Source organism: Aythya fuligula, chromosome 1, assembly GCF_009819795.1.
Source record: "Aythya fuligula isolate bAytFul2 chromosome 1, bAytFul2.pri, whole genome shotgun sequence".
Classification (NCBI taxonomy): domain Eukaryota; kingdom Metazoa; phylum Chordata; class Aves; order Anseriformes; family Anatidae; genus Aythya; species Aythya fuligula.
In genome coordinates, this window is record NC_045559.1 from 184560169 (window position 1) to 184575523 (window position 15355).

Here is a 15355-nt window from a genome sequence, read left to right on the forward strand (position 1 = left end):
TCACATAAATGGCCAGGAGATTTTGGAGAGGAATTGTATATTTGATGCAGTGGTTGCAGAAAGTCAAAGAGATGAGTGGATGTTGCAGTGCAAGTTTTGCTCTCAGCAAAGCAAATATCCTAGCGGGTCAGCAATTTCAGAGACAGTGCAGTCCTGGAAGAACATTTCTTGAGCTCCTTTTTGCTGTTGGAGCTGAACACAGGTCACGTCTGTATGAAACTGCACTGTGAGCTTCAGAGAAGCACTTAAAGAAGTTACATGCTTATACAAAAGTAATAAGATGCTAAAGGAATCACATCATAATGGTAAATCATTTCCATTACTGTTATGATGAAGTTGTTAACTATCTGTACACATTTTCACTGTGAAAAAATGTGCGTGGTGTAATGATCATCAGAAGAAAAGTCCATAATTAATGTGTTTTCAGCAGTTTCGCCCACTTTGTGAGCTCAACAGTGGGCATAGGCCAGGCCTATGAAATACGTTTTCTTGGATACTTTATGTACGTGTTAATTCCTCAAAAAACTTAGATATAAATGTCGTTCATTGTACGGATGAGAACACTGTGTGAGTACTGGCCGTGATTTGAGATCAGCTCTAGGAATGATGGAATTGTCTGCAGGGCTCGCGTGTCAACAACAATCAGCTGGTTCGCAAATGAAGCACGGTAAGGAAATCACTGCGGCGGCACCGGTCCCATCGCTGCTCCCAGCTGCCTCTCCCAGAGAGGAGACTTCATTTAGTTATCTGAGGTTACCGTGTTGGTCTGCTCCTGCTCCTCAGTTACCACTTATTCACACATCCAGGACAGCCGGCCGCCCGTTGGCATTGAAAGGACACGTGGCCTTCTGAAACCCCGTTCTCTTCGATAATGCTGGCTAATAAAAGGGAGCCAGCAATATATGCAGGTTACTTTATGCACTCTGCACAAATCCTGCTGGAAAGGCAAAGCAGAGCACGTTCCGTGCATTGTGACTGTTTGCAGGCGTGCTCCATCTCCTTGCTTTGAATGGAAAGCTCCTTCAGAAATAAGGAAGTATTTAAAGTATCTCTAGTGGATTTCAAATAAGACATCGGAAGGGGGAAAATTGGTTATAAGTCTGCATCTGATAAGCAGCTGGGAATTGTGTTCATATGGGCTGTGTAGAGGCTGGCACTGCAGCCTCAGAAAAAGGGAAAATATGGGCTGTGCTTTTTCAGAGTACACTGCAAACAGCCTGTCCCATGGTATAACTGGAAGTGCTCTCAAAGAATGACAGCCTAAATCCCCAGCAGCTCCATCCTAAGTACATGTGGCCAGGTGCCCTGTCTCTGCAGATGTTTTGCTCTCATTTTGGGCTGAAAACTTAACATTTTTTTTTGTGGAGACAGGCTTTCAGATCTCATTAAAAATAGCCTAGTAGTGGCTTTGGATTTGACTGACAAGCTAGTTGTTGTGCCAAATTAGATATAATACACTCTTAATTTTGATCTGAAGAAACAAGGCTCTTTTTGCTCAGTAGGGAGGACCGAGTGACAAAATCCGGAGTTCCAGTGACGACACTGAATCTCTTTATTGTCAGAGCAAGCTAGGAAATCATCTGCCTGCCAGCCAAAAATGCTGGGGAGCAGGCAGAGTTCCTGACAGAAAGAAAAAGCTGCATAAGAGAGTGGTTGCATGGCCCAGTAAGCTTCTTAGCCCAGGGGGAAGTGTGCTGCCCCATCCTGTGGTGTTCCTGTGTCTTATATGGAGTTGATGCAAGTTCCTTCTCTCACCTCTGTCAGCAACCACAGAGCTTCAAGCAAGACTTTCGGAGGCCTCGCTTGTCATAGTTCGGCTTCCTTGAAAATGCTGTTGGGCAAAGAGGGATCTCACCGGGGTGTTTCACAAAGTCCTTTTGGGAGCTGGGAGGTTGATGCCCACTCTGTGTCTCCCTCTGGATTAGTGTCAGTCAGATGGCTGCTGTAGTCTGCTCCATCGATGCTTGGCTTTGCTGGAAGTCTTAAGTTATGAACTACACAGAGGATGTTCTAAAGTGGGAGCGTAATTTCAAGTAAATAAAATTAAAATCTATTTTCATCTTAATTTGATGGGAACTCCTCTGTTATTGCTTGAAATACACTGTTTAGAAGAACAGTTCTCTCGTTGGAGGAGCCTTTCTCTCGATTCTCTGCCTTATCTCTAAAGAAAATGGAAAATGAAAGGTTGTTTTCCCAACCAGTTATGAATATATGGTATGTATTTCCAAGTTCAGCTTGCCTTGCATGGAACAATATTTGAGCCAATAAACTCCTTACAAACATTTCTACTGGTTTTCAATAACTAGCTACAAGGGACGTTGTAAAAATGGAAGTATGTGAAAACATACATATAATAGAAAACATGATCTTATGCACTGCTTTCTGTGCAGTGCAGCATCCAATCCATGTGACTTTTCCCAAAGTATGCTGTAGTTTGCAAAACATCAAAATTACTACATCGGGATTTTGAAACTTCCTGTGCAGCTACTTACTTTCTTTCCAGAGCAATCGTGTTGTGATGTTATGACACGAGTGCGCTGGGGACAAAGCCTCTTTGCGTGAGGTCTGAGGTGGCTCGTGTTATCCAAGCGATCGCGATGACTGCACCTGTCATATGGGTGGTAATTTGAAGCAGATTTTGACTTCAATAGCTTGCAGAAGAAGGCATGTTTGTAAGGGATTGGAAGGGATGTGGCACAGCATGAACAAGAGAAGAAACATGTAGTGCTTCCGTAAAAAAAAATGCTGGAGTCTGCAGCTGATGAGTAAATTCTTTTTTATTTCTGTAGTCAGGGGCAGCAGAAGGAAGCCACCGGGCTATGGAAACCTGTACAGGCCTCGGGATAAAAAGAGTGGAGATGAGGGAAAGCCTGTACCAGAATGTCGTGCCATTAAAATCTCCTCATTGCTCACCTTCTTCTAAATCCTTGGCTCTAGACAACAGCTGGAAATAAATGCTTCTCATTCCTTCCAGGTTTTCACAGAAGAAACTTTAAAGAAGTTCAGTATGTGTAAAGTTATCGGCTCAGAGAAAAAAGAAAAGGACCTTCCTTGAGACAGAAAGTGCCAAGTGCCTGCTGGGAGGTGGTTTGCATCTTGTGAGGCTGAACAGCTCAGCTTGCTGTATTTAACATGTATTGCCAGCCTCCTAAACAAGAAGCTATTGTGGCCTGTACAGAACCTGTATATTCCTTCTGTGTATAAGTATATTTAAAGAAGGCAGTGAACAAAACAACTGCAGTTTGTTTCACATCACCTAATACTGACAGGTAGCACGCTAGGGCCTGACTTTGTGTGGAGTTAAGACTGTCACCACACTCCGTCCTATGTGGTAACTCCTCATAGAGCAGCACCTGAGGCCTCAGCTAAGGGATTTGCTCATTTTAGACACCCGCTGGTTGTAACAGCATCCCACAAACATTTTAGAAATGCTGCCCCATTTAAAGAAGGAAGAGCGAGCACCAAGGTTTGTCCAAGGGTCATCGAGCTGTAAGGCTGTGTGAAAATCCATCTCTTGCGGTCTCCTCTGTAGCTTAATTCCTTGAGAAGAGCTGTGCCAGGTGACTGCTTGGCTGAATTGTCACAGGGTTTCACAGTGATTCATCTACTGATACAACTAAAATGGTTCAATCCACCTGACACAGATGCAAAAGAGTAGAGAACTGAGCCATCCTCCCACCCCAAAAACGTGGCTGCAGTGAGCTAGGACCAGCATAATTAGCATCTTTTAAATCACATTAGTGTCTAAAGAAAGAGGAAGCAGAGGATGCTAAGTTATTGACCTTAGACCTGGCTGCCCTGGTAACTGGTACAATTATGACTTTAAGATGTGGGTTTGTGGCTTTTTTTGGTTTATTTTTAGAAACTCTCAGTATTTGTACAGCTTTCCATTTGTGTGGGCCTAACATTAACAGACTACCCTTCTCTTAAGTTTCTCTCTCGCTAAGAATTAAGCGAGCAGTGCAGGGCTAGATGAAAAAGGGGAGGTTGTCTTATGCATTATCCTTCTTGGATGTGAGGGGTTGGCTTTGTTTGGGATCTGAAATAGGTCTTGCTAGGATTCCCCTTTCACCGTGGCTCATTGTATTGAATGCCATTAGCCATGGTCCTACGGGGGTTAAAGTAGTGACTTTATCAATTAGTTTATTTTGTTAGATTATTATATTTTTTTTGTTAGATGATGATATTAGTTTATTCTGTTCGGTGATGATGTAGGTTAATGGCTAAATTTTGATGGTGGTCACAAACATGCAAATAGTTAATTTTGACAGCGTGCAGCATTATTGTGTTACCTTAAAGCTAGTTCATTTTGATAGCGTGCTTTGCTACTGTGTTCTCTTGAAGCCTTTGATCACGTTTTGGAAGGGGTTGCAGCCAGGAGCACTAGGGTTTGGGATATTTCCACATTTAGGTGGCCTGCAAAGCGCTGAGGATGGTGTGGACCATGTCTTGATGCTGCCTGCTGCTTGTATCGCGAGGTGCGAGGTAAGGAGAGTTCTTAGCGTGTGTTTTATTCTGTCACTTAATAAACATGCTGGCTACGAGCAGGGTTAGCGCTTCAGGAATCACCGTGACACGGAAACAGCAGGGCGAGCTGCGGCCGCGAAGGAAACATCAGCCGGGCTCGCTCCCTTGTGACTCCAACCCCCGAGCGGGACAAACGCTGCCTGTCGGCACCCCGCGGCGGTGCGGGGCCCGGCCGAGCCCCCCGGAGCCCCCCGCGCAGGGCGCTGCGGGCGGGCGCAGCCGCGGGGTCCCGCCGCGGGCCGGCAGCGCCTCAGCGCCCGCCAGGCTCCCGCGCCCCGCCGGCGGCCGGCTCCCTCCGCTGACTTTTATATTTGCGCGCCCTTTCGCTCCCGGGTGACGTGTCCCGCGCCGCGCCCAATCGGCTCGGCCCTCTGGTCAGGACAATGGAAGGGCCGCGGCCAATGGGCGAGGCGGCTGGCTTGGCGGCAGCCAATGGGCGCGGGGCTGTGTTGAGAGTAATGTTACCAGCGCCGAGAGTGTGAGGAGGCTGCGTATCGATCCCGCTCCCACAGCCATTGCGGTGCATTGGGCTTCGCAGCGACCCAGGCAGCGCTGGGGCTGGGGCCGGGGCGAGCGGCCGGGCGGGCGTCTCTGGGGCCGGGGGCCGAGCGAGGGCTGCGTGCGGGCACCCACACGGGTGAGTACGAGCCCGGGCGGGGGGCGGCGGGGCCGGCCGGGCGCGCTCGCAGCGGGCCGGGCTCTGCCTGCCGCCGCCACCGGCACACCGACAGCGCTGCCCGGGCACAAAGGCTGCGCCCCCCCCCCCCGCCTCCCCTCCGTGCCTCCAGCCTCCGGCTCGCTGCCTCGCAGCCCGGCTCCCGGCGGGGAGAGGCCGGCGGCGGGCGAGGGGCTGGCAGTGCCCGGCCGCCGCCGCGGCGGTGGGGGCGAGGCGGGGCGGCGAGGCGCCGTGCCCTGCTCGGGAGAGGCTCCCCCGGCCGCGGCGGGGCCGGCGCTGCGGTGGGGCGGGCGGGAGGGCGAGGAAGGGGCCGGGAGGGAGGCGGCGGCGGAGCCGAGCCGGCGGCCGGGGCCGTGGAGCCGCTGGCCCCGCAGCCGCCTGGCTGTAACATGGCTGACGGCAGCCGCCAGCGAGAAAACAAGGCGAGCGGCGGCGGCTGAGCAGAGAGGAGCTCGGGCGGGCGGGGGCGCAGTTCGGGGGAACTTTTTTTTTTTTTTTTTTTTTCTTCCCTCTTCTTCTCCTCTCTCTCTCTCTCTCTTCTCCTCTTCTTCCCTTCCTTCCCTTCTAGGAGGAGAGGAGGTCGTGAGGGGAGAAAAAAATAAAAAATAAAAAAATAAAAATGGGGTTGGGGGGGGGGCGGGGGGGAAGGTTTAAAAGTCTGCGGAGCCGGGAGCTTGGGGGGGCTCTGCCCGCTCCGCCGGGGCTCGGGCACGGCGCTGGGAGCGCGCCGGCCCCTGCTCCCCCGGCCCCTGCTCCCCCCTCGGCGCCCACCCGCTCCCCACCTCCCCCCTCAGCCGCCCTCCCTCCTGCTCTCTTCCCTCCCTCCTCTCCCTCCTCTCTCTCCCTCCCCCGGCTGCAATGGCTGAGCCCGTGCGCCAGGGTAGCGGGCGCCCTCACACACACACACACACAAAGGGAAGGGAAGGGAGGAAGGAGCCATGTTCTGTAGCCGCCAGCGCAGCGGCCATTCCGCGCCTCGCCCGCCTCCTCTTCCTCCTCCTCCTCCTCCTCCTCCTCCTTTTTCTCCACAGGGGGGGGGTCCCGCGGCCTCCCCGCCGGCTGCGCCGGAGCAGAGGGGGCGCTGGGGGTGCCCGGCTGCTGCTGGGCGCACAAAATGGAAGCAGCCCGGGTCACCTCCTCCTCCTTCCTCCTCTTCATCCTCCTCCTCCTCCTCCAGCAGCCTGCGCCATGCCCGGGCAGCCCGGCCTCATGGCGGGGGAGGGGGGGGGCGCTTTGTCTCCTCACAGGGTTTTTATTTTTTTGGGGGGGGTGGGAGCGTGGAGGGGGCAGCAGCCCCGAAGAAATTCCGCGAATAAACTTTGAGGGCGCTCCCGTCACGAATAGCGGCGTTTTTATCCTTGCTGGGCATTTTTATTTTTATTTTTTGCCGCTCCCCCCCCCCCCCCCCCAAGCAGAGCCCTGAGGGGGGACCCGCGACGCCCCCCCCCCCCCCCTCCCTCACCACCACCCAAAATGGCGGGAAGGCGGCTTTTAAACCGCCTCACAGGGCCTCGGCTCCTCACGGGGCGCCCCCGGCCACCCCAAACTCCTCCCTGGGGGGTTTTCGGCAACATTTCTGCCCCCACACACACACTTCTCTTCCCCCCCCAGCTCTGGGAGCCATCCCCGTGGCGGGGCAGGAGCAGCTCCCGGCGGCGCTTCAGCCCCCTTCTTGTTTACTTGACAGAAACTTCAAACCGGACGTGTTTAGTCACGGAGCAGAAATCTGTTTCTGTCTATCCGCCAAACCGATAGGAAACGCTGCCGCTGTGGCAATACGGGCAGGCGGCAGGCTGTTTTTTTCTCTCTCTCTTTTTTTTTTTTTTTTTTCTTTTCCAATCCCTGCTGAAGGGCAGAGTTCGGCAGGGCGCGAGCGGCTTTTTCCAGGGAGCTGTGAAGAAAATGCTCCGCGTGTCTGGCCGGGGTGTGAAAGCTCCAGGAGGGTGTTTTTTAATTCCTGCTCCGGCCCCGAGAGAAGCAGCTAGTTCTCTGGCGGAGCACAGCCTTACTAGGCATATGTAAATGTCATACTTCTCACGTCCCCGGCTTGGTTATAACATGTTTGACTGAGTGCAGTGGCCCATTCCTGTATTTCTAGGTATAAAGAGTAGGGTTTTGTTTTTTGTTTTTTTTTTTTTTGTAGCGTACTTAAAGGAGAACGATAATATATGGCATATAAAAATAATGCATATTTTTTTGCAAATAAGCCCCAAAGGTCTACAGGGCACGGTGGTAGAAAGACGGGCTATTTGAAGAAAGAATTTAGTAACCGAGAAGGCCAGCTGAGACAGGATATTCAGGTACTTTTCCCCCCATTTCTTTCAATACAAGGTATTTCTTTCAAGCCTATGATTGATACACTAGGAATAAGAGTGTCGCCTCCCTTGTGTTGATGACAGTGCTTGCCTACAGATTGCTCGGAAGCAACATTTTTGTTTGTAGGAGACCAGAAGTACAAGTTTCCAAGGCCCTTTGAGATTTCAGGTTAGTTAGATGCGCCAGGTTACCTCAGACAGTCATGGTAGGGATCTCCAGTAAATACTCCAGAAGAGAAACTTTCTTCAGAGTGTGATTCTGGGATACTGCTCTGACAGGTCGCATTCAGCATAGTTGTTCTTCGTGGCTTACTTCCTTCCTGCCTTGGCTTGTGGAAAGTAAAAGTTGTAAAAGTGTCTTTTCTTGCTTTGCTACAGAAAATCATCAAAAATGGGCAAAGGCGATCCTAAGAAGCCGAGAGGTAAAATGTCTTCATACGCCTTCTTTGTGCAAACCTGCCGGGAGGAGCACAAGAAGAAACATCCAGATGCTTCAGTGAACTTTTCAGAGTTCTCAAAAAAATGCTCAGAACGATGGAAGGTAAGAATAACTGCTTAAAAACCAAGCAAACAAACAAAAACAACAACAAAAAAAAAAAACACACAAAACCTTAACTGCCTTCTGTGAAATGTTCGAGATTGTCAGTTATTTCTTTAAAAGTTCAGGTTTTGATGCGTAGGAAGTACAGTTGTAAGGTGAATGATAACTGCCCATCATTCTCGCCTTACCTTTAGCTCCCTCAACTGATTTTAGAATGGACCCGGATGTGCTTTTCAATCTTAGAATGTGATTTTAATTGCCTTGCAGACTATGTCTTCTAAGGAGAAAGGGAAGTTTGAAGATATGGCAAAGGCTGACAAGCTTCGTTATGAAAAAGAAATGAAAAACTATGTACCACCTAAGGGGGAAACAAAAAAGAAGTTCAAGGATCCAAATGCACCGAAGAGGCCTCCGTAAGTAGATTTCTAGTTAGGTTGTATCACTCAGGACCGTCACACTAAACTTTACCTATAAAGGCATCATTTTATCCATGTTTGGGACCTCTAGAAATACAAGGTTATACCGCTGGTCAGGAAATTCAAGTAAAGATAGGTTGGGATTTTAATTGGGACTACTAGAGTTTTGTCTTCAGGTTGGCGCGCTTTAGGAAAGTCGGAATAATGTCAGCTTTTAAAAGCAGGTGCAAAGATCTACAACCCGCAGATGGTGACTGACGTTTCCAAATTTTGTGAAGAGGGCTGTTCTCAACAGAATGGTGATAAAATGTTGCAGGCCCTCTTACCACCTGTTGGCTTGAGCAGGAATTTTAGTTGGCAGCCCTTTTGAAGTTAGAGGCTTATGCCCAAAACAGGCTAGAGGGATGGTCTTGCACAAAAACAGCTTGGAAGATTTCAGCCATTGACTACAGACTTGGATTCACACAACATACATTCTGTGTGTGTGGCTTAAATGAAGCTAATGCTGAAGGAAACAGGGAAGTTCCTGTACAAAAGACTTTGTATTTGGGCTGATGCTGTCATTTGGAAATCCTCATTTTCACCAGAAATTATCGCTGTTTCCCTGCCTTCAACACATCTGACGTAATACTTGCTCTCCTGTTGCCATTCAGTCATTCTCTTTAAGAGTTTTCTCTGCATATGGTGTATAAAATTAGCCCCTCCGGGGGTCCTGCCAAAAATGGGACCAGATGTGCGGCATTACTCGGAGATGAGGATGTGTTCAGTTTTCGTGGTAGTTGTTTTATTCTATTATCTTCCATTGTAATTCATCTTTGCTTCACTTTTAGGTGATGTTCCAAAGCGCTCTTAAGAAACAGTAACAAAGGTCACAAAACTTTCTGTTACAATAGGTTAAAGTCTAAAATTAAAATACTCTTTTTTTTTTTTTTTCTTTTCATTTTTTCTTTTGTCTGTAGTTCGGCTTTTTTCTTGTTTTGCTCTGAGTTTCGTCCAAAAATCAAAGGAGAACATCCTGGTCTGTCCATTGGGGACGTCGCGAAGAAACTGGGAGAGATGTGGAACAACACCGCTGCAGATGATAAACAGCCTTACGAAAAAAAGGCTGCCAAACTGAAGGAGAAGTATGAGAAGGTAACGCTGGCATTTATGGAGGTGGTGTGGGGAGAGCAAGCCTCAATTTTTAGATACTTTCCCATTCTCACGTGCTCTTAATATTGCAGATTGTGCTGCAAATTTTCATACACAGATGACAAATGTCATCTTTGCAGGGCGATGTCACTCACAGGGGCATCTGGTTCATTCTCGTAGCGCTGAATTGCAGCCCTCTGTGTTGCGTGTCCTCCATTCATCTGCAATTCAGGCCCATCGGTGGTGCCGTCATGTCCGTATTGTTACTAAAACAATAGGTCACAGCAGTGTCTGCCTTCATTTGGTGGAATTAAGTAACATCAGTAAAGATGGTTCTCTTGTTTTGGAGGTGTTAGGCATTGGTAAATATCCCCAAATATTAGAAGAAGTAAAATAACGTAGAAGCTGGTTTCAGTTTATTCTTGGGTTAATCCCAGGACACTTCCAAGAAGCGGGTTTCAGGACGCATTTTTTCCTGTACCTACTTTGTGTCTAGCTCCTTTCTAGTAATTAACATGGTTAATAATAGATACGAAGCAATATATCATAGAGTTCCTTGAATTATTAAAGCTCAGCCCCGCCATCATAACGGCAGCTGTAGTCGCGCGTTGTGCACAGAGCAGTGTGAGGTGTGTTTTTATTTCCAGAGGCAGATTCCCATCCCAGGATGAGGAAACCACAGCGGGAGGGGATGCATGTCAGCTTGTACTCTGATTCTGCTTCAGAGGGGTCAGCATCCACCTATAGCTAATGTATGCCACGGATATCAAGCCGTTTACGTGCCGTGACCTTTCCCTGGCCGTTTCTCCCGCTGGCAAACAAAACCACCTCAAAATTGTAGCATTACAGTGAGCAAGGTGGCCCCTTTTGGACCTAATTACGTGCTGGAGAGGAATTGGAGGTCTAGGTTTCCTGTATCGTCCTACTGATGCAGCTAAAAGCTCTCCAGTACGGTGACTGTTGATCCAAAAAGCTGCGACAACACACCAGAAACTTTGTACGTGGTTAAATCACTAATTTTTAGTCCTAGGTACCTTCATCTTCATTCCTTATGCTTCAAGATGGGGGTTTTTAGGTGCAGTAATTTGTGTGTTTCACTGCTTGGCCTTTGACGTAGTGGATATTGTGTCTTCTGAAGATCTAGTGCTAAGCTTTAAGGGAGCATGAGGAAACTGTGGGGTGAGAGGGGCGTAATGTTTACAGGGTGGGGGATATTTGAAGATCTGGACCATCCGCGTAAAGGTGTTCACGTTTCTCTCTAGCTGATAAGTTGGAGAGTCCTGGAGATCGATTCTGCTAGTATTGTTTTTATGGTTTTGGCATAAAGCTGGGAAGTCTCACCGTTTTTCTGGCTTGGTCTCCCAAGTGCAGCTTTGACTTCCTCTAACAGGAACTGAATTTTGTGCGTTATAAAGCACTAGAATAAATTTATTGCATGCAGAAGGTGGCACTGTCTACCCTTTAATCAAAGTTCTTATACCTTTTATTTTGGAAACTTCAGCTGGGCAGAATTCGGTATAACTGCTCTTTGCTGAGGCATAACATCACAAATCCTGGGCAGTGTCATCCTGATGTGTTGCGGATGGCTAATTATGATTTTGTGTCACAGAAAAGTATTTTTGTGTGCGCTTCTTCAGCCATCCTACAAGGTAGGGCTGGGAAGGGACCTTAAGAGGTCTCCCTTCGCTTTGTTTCCTTATGGGGAAGCGGGTTCAGCTGTGCCTCTCTTTCAACCCCTTCCTAAAAGCCAGCCAGTGGAGATCCCTCAGCAGCCTTAAGCAGCGTGTTCCAGCACCTGAGTGTCCTTCTGGGTTAGAGGGATCCCGATCCCTTGTTCTCCTGGTGCTGGGCCTCAGTTCACGTTGTTGGAACTGGAGCTACGACCCAAGTGTCGTTCGGAAGTTGCTCGGAGCTCTTGACTGGTTAAACTTTAAGAGAGATTCTTCCTGCTTTTCTCCTCCAAGGATATCGCTGCATACCGGGCCAAAGGGAAGGTTGATGCAGGCAAAAAAGTAGTTGCCAAGGCCGAGAAGAGCAAGAAGAAGAAGGAGGAGGAGGAAGACGAGGATGAAGATGAGGAGGATGAAGATGACGAAGAAGAGGAAGAAGAGGAGGACGAAGATGATGATGATGATGAATAAGTCTCTTTTAGAGCAATTTCTTTCTTGTCTATAAAGCATTTAACCCCCCTGTACACAACTCACTCCTTTTAAAGAAAAAAAAAATTGAAATGTAAGGCTGTGTAAGATTTGTTTTTAAACTGTACAGTGTCTCTTTTTTTGTATAGTTAACACACTACCGAATGTGTCTTTAGATAGCCCTGTCCTTAGTGGTATTTCAATGGCCACTAACCTTGCCTGGTACAGTGTGGGGGTTGTAAATTGGCATGGGAGTTTTAAAGCAGGTTCTTGTTGGTGCACAGCACAAATTAGTTATACATGGGGATGTAGTTCATTTCTCATCTTCAGTTGTCTCTGATGCATCATAAAAAAAAAAAAATAATTGTTGTTCTGTTAACTGAATACCACTCTGTAATTGCAAAAAGGAAAAAAAAAAAAGTTGCAGCTGTTTTGTTGACATTCTGAATGCTTCTAAGTAAATACAATTTTTTTTATTAGTATTGTTGTCCTTTTAATAGGTGCCCTTGAAAATCATACTTTTTCTTTTCTTTTTTTTTTTTTTTTTTTTTTTTTTTTTGAGGGGAACTCATCTTTTGCTTTATTGAATGCCCGTTTGGGATCACGTGAATATTACAGTTTTCATCTTTCATATAACCAGCTGATAAACAAAGCTTTGATCTACATACCCTGCATAATCATGATAGGGTAAGAAAAGAAATATATAGGCATATGAGGAAAGGATATTCTTCCGTAACTGGAAACAAAACAAACAAACAAAAAAATTTCAATCTCATCAAACCTGATACTTGTTCAGAATTTTGTGAAATGTAATATTCTATTGAGTTGCATGAGTTTACCAGTCTTGGAGAGTTGAGAAGTATAGAGTTCAATTTTACAGAAATTAAATACTTTGGGGTGGGGGGGAGGGGGGAGGGAGGGAGGGAGGGAGGGGGTGTTAAATTCTGTCCTAGAAGGACCCATAGGAAGAGTGTATGTCCATCCGGTGGGGAGAAATTTACAGGCGTGACTCCGTTACCATGTAATGGAGGTTGTGTTTGTAAATCTCTGAACACTAGCGAGAGATGAACATACCTAAAAAGTGTAAAGTTAAAAGCATGAAATTACCATATTTTTTGGTGACAGGTCTGGCGATGGCCACGGGCTTTATACCATGAAACTCTCCTGGTAGCAAATGGCCCACGAGAAATGATTTTTTCTTTCTAAGATTTCTATAAATGGTACCATTATTATTTGTTAAATCTATGTAAATTCATATTTGTATTCTTGAAATTCTAGTTTTAGCCCTTTAAACAAAGTTGTATATTGTCTCAAATTGAAAATGAGATAAGATGTATTTTTCCTGTTAGGTTTTATACCGCACTCTTGATGTTTGCCCATTTTTAAGTTAAATATAGCTGTATGGAAAAGTACATTTTATTAAATTTTGCATTAAAAAGTGAAATGTTTATGGTATACCAACAATGTCTAATTTGGTCAAATACAGTTCTCTTCCAAAACCAAAGCTAAGGGTTTTTTTGCATATTTAGTAAAACTTCAAGTGCTGGCAACTGTAACTATTTTCACATATACCTGCTTACCAGTTTGGGGGACAATTTGGCAATTTTGTGGTTACAAAATTATGGTTCTCTTAAGTGCCAGTGTTTAAAAGGAGAAAAAAAAAAAAAAAAAAAAAGCATTCTTGTAATTTTACACGCTTTTGTGATGGAGTATTGTTTTGTTATACAATTTTGACTTTCAGATTCTTATTTCAATTTGCATTTATGTATAACTTCAGGAGAAATATTGAACATCTGAATCCTGGATGATACTAATAAACTAATAATTGCAGAGGTTTTAAATACTTAGTTAAATGGCTCACTTAATATCCTAAAGGGTTTTCTTTCCTTTTTTTTTTTTTTTTTTTATTTTGTGTTGGCGCTTTCAGATATGTTTACGTCCCTGCTTTCTGTTTCAAACAGAAGGAAGATGACCCTTCAGAAGCTGGTGACACAGGCAACCTAGGACAGATGAGTTTTAAACCAGGTGTTACCCGTTCAAGTGGTCCTAACTGATGACAGAAATTTTTGGTGATGAGCTTTTTTGTTGTTTCTTTGGGTCATCAGAGAAAAGCAGATGGGATTCCGGTTCTTGGAGCAAGCCTGCTTGATGAGATCCCTGTGATTTTGTGCCTTTTGTTCGCAGCGCTCGGTGTTGGCAAAAGTCAGGTAGAGGATTCAGCTGACCTTGTGCTTACCCAGCAGCCAGGCGCTGTGCTTGCCTTCAGCTCAGGGGTTAGCAGGTGGATAAGTTGAGCTTGCACTTGTTTATCAGACGAGTTAGTGGTTGTTCTCCTGGAACACCTGAAGTGATGAAACCACTGCTTTTGGGGGAAAAATACATAGCTAGGTAGATGGGTTCTCTGAAAATACAAGTTTCTGAGAGCTGCTGCTGGAGAGGACCCCCCTGCTCGCTGCCTCTGGTCCCCCAGGAGCTAGGTCATCCTGACAGGAGGTGCAGCCTGGTTCTCAGCAGGAGCAGGACAAACGTGACTGCCACGAGGTTACCTGAGCTGAGGTGGGTTAATGCTGACAAATGTCAAAACAAAAAGCATTTTCGAAGAGCTTTAACCCTCACAGAAATGCTTGTAGAGGAAAAAGAGATCCCATTCTAACCCCAAAAAAACGGGATTGGTTTGGTGAGAATGTGAATAGTAATAAAAAGTAATTATAACTTGAATGTCATTTAAATTCATACCGATTTCACAGCTGTTCATCTCAGTTAGCCTAGAGTCCTGGAGGAGAAGCAGTTGCTGCCACTGGCTCTGTGGGTATTATAATGTTAAACTGGTTTAACTAGAGGTAGAGAAAGTGTTCATCGCTCCTGCAGGCCTCTCAGCGATCGCGGCTTTTGCTGTCTAGTGGAATCTCATTTAACAAAATGCTTCCAGGTAGACAGGCCAGCAGAAGTCTTAAGCAACAGGAACCGAGTGGCTGAAAAGCTTTCTGCAGCTTGGTTGGGATAATGCTGGCGCTGCTGACGCCGGGCCCCTGTAAAGCTGCTTTCAGGAGCATGACAAGGCTGTCGTGGTGGAGGGAAGGCCGAGTAAGGCTGTAGGGTTGCTGGAAAGCGAGAAGAAGGGGTTGAGTAACTCCCCCAGCTGAGGAGCTGGTCAGACTGCAGCAGCAGCGTCCGGTTGTTTATGTGGGTGATGAGCAGAGCTCGAAAAAATTAATTTTCACTAGCCTAAGGGTTAAAAGAGCTCGTTAGAATAAACGTGCCTGTTTTGGCTTCCCGGCTATGCCTAGCAGAGGATGAAAGGAACGAAGCTGACGAGCTGTGTTGGGTCACAATACGTTATTCAATACTGAATCCATAACAGACACAGGGTAATTAACAGACAGGGGTAATTAATTAGCACCATTTCCAGGGTCTGCCTGTAGTAGCTGACCACCTTGAGGCTCCTAGGACACAGCCGTACCCATGGGTTACTGATAACGGTGAGGTTCCAAGTGTGTTCCAACAACGCTCCTTCCTCATGCTCTCTAGCTTACCCTCACACCGTACTTAAAGGCCTACAGACCACATCTTTTTGGGGCTGTTTCAAGAGAAAATGGCCACGTGTGGCATTT

General features: G+C 46.8%; 1 protein-coding gene across 2 annotated transcripts; it reads left to right on the plus strand.

Annotated features, from left to right (window-relative positions):
- The first annotated feature begins 5011 nt into the window (after window positions 1–5011).
- Window positions 5012–12224, plus strand: HMGB1 (high mobility group box 1). Of its 2 annotated transcripts, none has more exons than XM_032206191.1 (5): window positions 5012–5164; window positions 7897–8059; window positions 8327–8472; window positions 9435–9609; window positions 11571–12224. In XM_032206191.1, the coding sequence occupies exons 2-5, from the start codon at window positions 7910–7912 to the stop codon at window positions 11745–11747; spliced, it is 648 nt and encodes a 215-aa protein (XP_032062082.1). In that variant the 5' UTR covers window positions 5012–5164; window positions 7897–7909; the 3' UTR covers window positions 11748–12224. The 2 variants fall into 2 exon arrangements, with proteins under 2 accessions (XP_032062082.1, XP_032062091.1); XM_032206200.1 differs by lacking the exon at window positions 5012–5164 and adding an exon at window positions 7377–7503.
- Window positions 12225–15355: the final 3131 nt, after the last annotated feature.

Coding starts and splice junctions, on each gene's coding strand:
- HMGB1 (XM_032206191.1), top strand. CDS start 7,910: ATGGGCAAAGGCGATCCTAAGAAGCCGAGAGGTAAAATGTCTTCATAC. Junction 8,473..9,434: donor AATGCACCGAAGAGGCCTCC/GTAAGTAGATTT, acceptor TTTTGTCTGTAG/TTCGGCTTTTTTCTTGTTTT. Junction 9,610..11,570: donor TGAAGGAGAAGTATGAGAAG/GTAACGCTGGCA, acceptor TTCTCCTCCAAG/GATATCGCTGCATACCGGGC.